This window comes from Limulus polyphemus, unplaced genomic scaffold, assembly GCF_000517525.1.
Source record: "Limulus polyphemus unplaced genomic scaffold, Limulus_polyphemus-2.1.2 Scaffold432, whole genome shotgun sequence".
NCBI lineage: Eukaryota > Metazoa > Arthropoda > Merostomata > Xiphosura > Limulidae > Limulus > Limulus polyphemus.
The window spans coordinates 461,412-469,836 of NW_013666042.1; the positions used below are offsets into that span (position 1 = coordinate 461,412).

At 31.0% G+C, this 8,425-nt stretch overlaps 1 protein-coding gene across 1 annotated transcript in view; it reads left to right on the top strand.

The window, feature by feature from the left end:
- LOC106458232 (sialin-like) overlaps positions 1–8,425 on the top strand; it is a 71,598-nt gene that overhangs the window by 22,244 nt on the left and 40,929 nt on the right. Inside the window, exon 2 of the mRNA XM_013917707.2 lies at positions 1,324–1,517. Within this exon, the coding sequence (XP_013773161.1) occupies positions 1,324–1,517 (194 nt within the window). The remainder of the gene's footprint in view (positions 1–1,323; positions 1,518–8,425) is intronic.

Sequence of the window (8,425 nt, forward strand, 5' to 3'; positions counted from 1 at the left end):
GTTTTGTAAAGATTGTTTAGGTGACTAAAAACCCATTGTTTTGGTTTAGAGGCAAGACGTAATGGTGGTCAGAAAGGATATATTTAGGTTCAATTACAGCTTAGATAGTAAGCCTTATAAATTACAGTGGAATTTGTGGTATTGATATAGTAATTTATAATTTTTTATTTAAAAATGTATATATAAAACCTAAGAGAGTCTGGCATCCTCCAGGGATAGCATTTTACAAAATACTGGTGCACTTTTACAAAACTAAGAGGCCAGTTTTATATTATTGGATATGATAACATGAGCTGCATGTGTGCCTCATGATTGCAACTTCTGTGGCACTATTGTTAGTCAGACACAGTTGAAAGGTCAATAAAATAAAAATAATAAACATAAATAGACTATAGCCTTATGAAATTTAAGCTATTTAGAATAAACATTTTTAGTTTTTGTTACAAATTGCAATCATTCTAGAATGAAAAAAGCCTAATTTAGATTTATTTCTTAATTTTTAATGATGGTTACAAGGTTGGTCAAATCTACCAACCCTGTATAGAGTTAAGGTAGAAAAAATAGTTGGTAAAAGAATAAAGTTTTGGTTAAAAAATGTTTGATAAATATTTAGGAGGTTATTGAGATCATGCAAATGAAACTTGACAATATTCGTATAAAGAAAAGTAGTTTTAATCTTAAAATCAAAATTAATTTGCATGTTGGATAGTCAACATTCCAAAGGAAAATAACTCACAACAAACCTTTAATTAAAAGATCTTAATACTTTATTTAAAAATCTGATATTTTTGTGCATGAAAGCCTTGTAACAATTACTGATAATCTGTAAAATTTCATGAAGGTATGCATGTATTATCAAAAGTTATAGTATGACTATGTTCAACAGTACTTGTACATGTCAGTAGGAAGTAAACTAATTTAAACTGTATTGCAACCAAAGTAATTGAGCATGATTAAATAAAAGCATCAATTGACTAAATAAAATGCTTAACTAGTACTCCAGCTTACTTATCAAATTGTGTTTTTAGATATACATGTAAAATAACATTTAAGAGATATCATCCAATTAATCATACATATAATCTTCCACACTCATTTATGTGTAGTACAGTAATAAACAAAAATTACTTATTGAATTAGGGCTAATTGAATAATAGAAGATGGTCTTCAGACTTGTACAGATTTTTGTAGTTTTTTTTATGATGGCACAAGTATATAAACCACATTCACTCATTTAAGTTATTATCAGATGTATTTACTTTTAATTGGTGACTCCTACATATTTTTTTTTGTATTGTAACTGTTAATGTTTATTTGTTTCAGGAAATATTCCCACTAGACATGTGCTTACAATTTTGGGCTTTCTGGGATTTTTTGTAATTTACTCACTCAGAGTCAATTTGAGCGTCGCCTTGGTTGCTATGGTGAACAACACAGCCATATGGACAAATATTACCATAATTGAAGAATGTTCTAAACAATCTGGAATTTTAAACTCAACGCTCAAGTATGAAAAAGTATGTGTTTCATTATTATTGTTTTTTTTTGCAGTATGTCATTCTTACTTTGTCATATATGTTTACAGATGTGTGTATTACATTGTACATGTATGTAATATAGTAAAAGGTACAGTAATATGAAATTTGTGTTTGTTTTGTAAAGTGTAATCTTCAACAGAATATTTTATCTTAAAAGGAGTCAGTTTAAATCTTTAGCTTCTTAAATATGCATTGGTAATATAAAGCAGATTTGATTGGACAGAAGATTGAAAATGTAGAAAATGTCTCAAAAGTTATGACCTCATTGATTGTAGCTGACTTCATGATTTTGACCACATCTGGATATCTTAGAAGTAGTATATTCTATTCTTTACTTGTCAGACGTGTTTGTTTTATTGGTTGTAAATACAGCCTGTAATTTCTACACCCAAAGATGCACGTTATTTAGCTGTGAGCACTGGCCATAGCAATTACCATCATTAGCCAGCAATGCCCATTAAGTACTTGGAAGTAAATAATAAATATAAACAATAATAATGAATGAATTTATGCATGAAAAAAAAAAAATGACATTTATGTTGCCAAAACATGTTCGAGTTAAAAATGAATAATTAAAATTATTGAAAAAGTTTTTGAAAATATATGCAGAATAAAGAATATTTTAGAACTAGACAAGCATGAAATTAACTCTTAAAAACTGCATCAAGAAGTATAAGAAAACAGGAGAAAAGAAAGGACAAGTTTTCAGTCTTCTCAAATTTTATTATTTTCATACCATAGACAATCATTGCCCCACTTGATGTGGAACAGAAATTTTGGGCTGGCTTCAAAGCTGCTCTTCCATTTGGCTAGAAGAAGATGCATTGACAGTAGATGATTTTACCTGCAAACATGCTAATTACTGAAGTGATCTTGTCCTATAGTAGAGTATCATAAAGATGCATGTACATGAATAATTGGTAGCAAGTAGCTTTGTTTACATTCAGGTTAGAATTGTTATTCATATTCAGTATGTCCTTGCTGCTGGTTTACATTTACTGTTGAAATTGTTGACAACTGTCTGCAGCTGACACATCACAACTGCTTACATTTCAAACATAGAAAAATATAATTATATTTTTAGATTCAGTAAAAACAAAAATCGATTAAAGAGATAAAGTGCAGTATTATCATTAGTAATACAACTTGTTCTACAATCCATATTTCACCAGAATGTTCCATGCCTTCATCTTCATGCATGGCTTTTGTTTGGTCCCTTGCAAGATGGGACAGAATTTTCACACAGAATAACCCATTTTGTTGCTTGCTCTTGTTAGCCATCTCCTCTTGCATTTTCATCATCACAAATGGATGGTTCGGCATTGGTCCATTAGACACTCCCTCATCTCACTCTCTTTTCTACCTGGCTTTTTGATGGTAAGTTATCCATTTCTATTCTTGCCAATTATGGAGCAGCTTTATCAACAATCTTCATGGTGAATCTGTTGTTTATCCAGTTCTGATAGATCTCTTCTGAGCCTTTTTCATCAAGCATCTTCCTCATCCAGTTCTTGCTTCAGACTGGACTGGAACCTCTGTCTTGTTCCTAGGCTCATTCACTTGTCCTCCATTTGAACCTTTGACTACCTTTTTTTGTAAGACATATTTTCTTTTACTTCTCACTTGTGGGAGATCTCACTTTGACATTTTTGCCTTAGATTGCCTCCATTCTTTACCACAGGGACAGTTTAATTTTATTCCTAAATTACTCCTTTCTCCCCTAGATTTGGGCTGACAGAAAGGATGATCTAGTGTTTCCTCCAATCATCCTTCCTTCTCTGTACTGTCATTCTGACACCAGTTGTCTTCTTTGCCATGTTTGTGCAGTTCATTGTAATCTTGCTCATACTGCTCTCTTTTGAGGTACTGAACATCATCCTTTCTTGCCATTGGATTCCTCTTCTTCACATGACTTATCTACTTTCATTTCGTTCAACTGGGTTAAGCAAACTCATTTGTGTTCATTCCTTTAAGAAATATGATGCCTTTCATTTTTATGTCACTTCCCATCAAGTTTAACATCTTGCAGCTTCTTTTGTCTCTAAGTCTTCGATGACCCCTGAATGATATCTTGCCGCCAGGTGAGGGACAACCTCTAAGACCTTTTGTTACAGTACTTACACTACATTGTGGTTTCAGTTGCCTCTTGTTTCCATCTCCCTCTAGTTGCCATTCTCCAGTCTTCACAGAGGCTCTAAGTAAGTTAGTTGCTAATTATTTCTTCTTTTTTTTTTCAGCTCCCACAATTACATTATTATTAACATATATTTATGTGCTTGAGCAGTGGAACACCGCATAGCTGGTAATACTTCACAGGGAATAGTTTTTCTCCCAAAATCTGTAGGAAATAACAATGTTAACCCTCAGTGCTTGCTGTTGAGATAGGGTTTTTCCTTTGGCAATTTTTATATTATATCTTCTAAGCAATACTACTACTTCATATAAAAAAACAGAACAAACTACATTCACTCACCTAAGTTGTTGTCAGATGCGTTTACTTTTAATTGGTTTTGCTTTTATTGATGTGCAGTCTTATTTTGGCTGAGCTTATTTCCAAAGTGGTGAGTTTTTCTTGCTGTGGCTGTGTGAGAGGAGTGCCAGACTGTTGGAAAACTCCAAATCATCCAGTTGGGTCCACATATTCCACTGTATTCCATTTTTTTATCTTGTGTTCTTGTTCTCATAATCTAGTCTGTCACTAACAAGAAAAGGTTGACATCCTTGTACCACTCCAGTCCTCACCTCAAAACTATTAGTAAGCTGGCTCTCATCCACAACTTTGCATTTCATCTCCAGATATCTGGTTTGTATTAGATATATACTTAGAAGTTATCATTATCTTTACATAAAGGTAGGATTTTGTTGAAGGCTTGGCACATGTGCAAAAATGTTTTGACAGTGACACAAGGTAATAGCATAGAAAATGTTAACTTTAGTTTCTAATTTTCAGAAGGACAATTTTGAGACCATGAGACAAGATTTATGTTATTAAATAGGGATAATGAGTTAATAAGTCATGTTGAACAGCTTTGAAAATTTTAAAAAGTATATTATTTTTAATTCAAAATGGATATGCTACCAAAAAAGAAGAAAGTGATAACATTAACTCTGTTGTTACGAGTGTTCTTATTGTTAGGGGTTAGAGGACATGCCATCTCATTTGGAGACTAAATTCAAACTCACATATGAAAGTTTATTGAACTACTATTTTATGAATGTATTTGAATAAGTTTGGTATCAAATTGTAGATTATAATTCCAATTTTAGTGTTATACATTAATTAATTACTTAATTTAAAAGTAAATATAAAAGAAATATCCTGAATATCGAATCTTGTGTCATGTGGTATGCTGAATGCAGCTTTGATTCAGGTTAGGTGTTTGTGATGTCCAAATACAAAGCCTGTTGTTTCTTACAAATTAGAAACTCAAATTACCAATATTGACAAGCTAGAAGGCAAAATAAGAACCTCCTATCTTTTCAGTTTGCTGAGATATCACTATATTCATGAATCAAACACAGTGGCTCTGCCCATCTCCTCTATTTTTGGAAATACTTGCTTATGTACACCCTTTTCACTCTATCATGTTTATAACCAATTAAAAGCTCAGAATTCTCCCTACATTCTTAGCCTCTTGAAGGTGAGTATTTACCAAGATTATTTCCTTTGTCTCTGATCTAAGAAGAAGGGGTAAGTGAATATGTTGTTCAAAAAAACTATTTTTTTAGACCCAAATACAGTTTAGTTAGTAAGCCTGGTAAATTACAGTGGAATCCTGTAATATTGGAAAAGTAATTTATAGTTTTTATTATTTCAAAATGCATATATAAAACCTAAAAAAGTTATTTTGTTTGACATCCTCCACGTGTGAAATTTGGCAAGGCTTAGCATGCATGGTATGGCAAGTGAGTACAAACTTCTTTACAATCGTAAGTAGTAGAGTTCATTGTTTTGTATATTTCTTTACTTATTATTCTGTGTTTTAAGAAAAATAACTGAAACTTATTAATTATTTGTAAATATTAATAATATATATACATATGTAATGTATAGTAACCAAAATGTGACTATTTTACAAAATACTGGTCCACTAGAACAAAACCAAGACAGGTCACTTTGTAAAGGCCAGTTTTATACTAGTGGATACAGTGACATGAGTACAAGTGCACCGCGTCATTGCAGCATCTTTAATGTTAGTTAGACATGGCTGAAAGGTCAGTAAAATAAAAATAATATATTTTTATATATGTAAAATATTATGAGATTTAAGCTAAATTTTTGTGGTTCCGTGTTATAATTTGGAGTAATTCTAGAAAGAAAAAAGCTTAATTTATATCTATTTCCTATTTTTTATGGTGGTTACAAGATCGGTAGAATGGTCCAAACCCATACAAAGATACAATAGTGAAAATAACAGATAAAATATAAAGTTTTTTTTCTAAAAAAAAAGTTTGATAATTATCTGGAGGATATTAGGATGTTATGGAGATTTCACATGTGAAATTGGACAATTTTTTGTTGCATAAAAGTATTTTTAATCTTAAAATCAAAATTACTTTACATGTTGGATAGTCAATATTTGAAAATGAAAATGCATGAGTAAATAATTAATTAAAATATGTTAAAACTTAATTAAAAATCTGATATTTTTGTGCATGAATGCTTTTTAGTGTTTACTGCAAAATTTTATAAAGATATACATATATTTAAAAAGTTACAGTATAACTGCTCTATGGTTACTTTCGGGAATAGGGGCTGGGTGAAATTCACCCACCTGTGTTAGAAGGGTTACAATATTGGGCAACAGGGAGATCTTTTTTTCGTTCTCAATAGAAGACTTATAGTTATTGAAATATTTTCTAAGAGTCATTTGGGTCTGTCCAGTATGCTGGTGACTATATTTTTTACACTGTATGAGGTAAATGATATTGTATTAATACTAGAAATAAATGACCTTATAACACCGAAATGTTATAAGGTCATTTATTTCAAGTATTAATGTGTCTTCTATACACCAGTATGCACTAAAGAAATGAAGTAAATAGTATTGTATGTTGTGAGTAGTTTCATTGGAAATTTTAAAATGTTTTTGATTATATATTTGTTGGAAAAAGAGTCTGTAGTTTTTATGAACTTGCAGATTAGACAACCAGCTTTATGACATAGATGACAACCAATCTTTGTTGGGGTGTAATTCAATTTTTCATGAACAAGGATATCTTTAAGACTTCTACTTTTCTGAAAAGAGACAATGGGAACATCAAGAAATATTTGTTTAAGGCAATCATTCAGTTGTAGTAGGAGAAAATGTATTTTAAGAATTCCAGAAACATTTCTGAGTTTAAAGTGATAGGTAATGAGAGGAATTCTGTTTGAAACTTTAGTATTACACTGTTTGTCTGTCAATTTCAGTATCTTTATATCTTCCTTGTAACATAGTGTGTTTCAGATTCGTGGTTTGTTTTTTGTAATTTGTTTCATCTAAACAGATTTTCTTCATTTAGAGAGCTAGACTGTAGGTAATATTTCATTTAATATGAGTTGGGAGTAGCTTTTATAGTGAAGATATTGTGGTCTGTATGTAGGTTTGCTTTAAAAGACAGTGTATAAAATTCCATCAATTAAAGAGATAGTGACATTGAGAAAGTTAATTTGGGTAGAGGAGTAATAAATGATAACCTTGGTTGTCTTATTAAAGGTTTTGGCATAAGAAATGGTCTTTAAGTGATTCAGAACTGGCTGTCCAAATGAAAAAAAAAAAGTCATCTATGTAACAGGATTTTGCTCTAAAAGCTAGCTATTCACATGGCCCATAACTATATTGGCATAATTAGGAGCCATTCTGGTACCCATTGCAGTACCATTAACCTAAAGGTAATGTTCCCTTTTCAATCTGAAGCTGTTTTGACATAAGACAAAGCTGGCAAAGTCAGCTTCGTTTTGAGATTCTGATGGGTTAGAAAGGGTTAGGGCAGATTTCACAATGTCAGCTTTATCTGAAATCTGATAATTTTCAAGTACACAAGTTTTAATGGTAGAGAAGGTTTTAATATTTAAATCAACATTCAACAGTCTAACAATGTATCTAAATTTTAGAATGATAATGGTTATTTATGCATATTCTTATCAATACATATGAATTGACAGATTTATTTTTTTATTTATGGCTTAACAGAAACAAAAAGTGAATACATATAAAAATGTGGAAATGTGTAAAATATTTACATAAGGCTAGGAATGTCTGGGGAAATAATCAAAAACATGGAGATGTTTCTGTGTATTTGTTAATTGTGGGATTATTTGATTTTATTGATAATACTTCTCTGATTTTTCTTTTATTAACTCTTTTGACACGGGCTCGGTCCCTGGGACTGAGTCACGTGACCTTCTGTACTCGTTTAAAGTTGACATAAATTTAATACTTATAACTCTCTATGGTATTGGGTATATCTTCACGAAATTTGGCAGTCTTTCAGTTAATATTACAAGACTTTCACATACAAAAAGTCATATTTCTTAGTGAAGTACTTTTAATAAAATAAAATATTGTCCATGAATATATTGAGTATTTGTTTTGAATAGTTCGTGTGCAAAGTAATTTTTATGTTAAAATTACAAATACTTTTCACCATCTCAAAAATCTCAAATTTCCTTTGTGTAATCCCTAAAACCTCCTAAATGTATTTCAAACGTTTTTTTTTCAATAAATCTTAATATAATGGCTGGAGATGGCTTGAATGGGTAATGAAGAAAAACTTTAATATAAGGTTAACATAACAGCAAATGTACAATATTTCGACAAGGTTTTGTCATCATCAGTTTATATGTTATTTTCTCTACCCTAATTTCAAAACAGGATTGGTCAATTTGATCGACCTCGTAACCA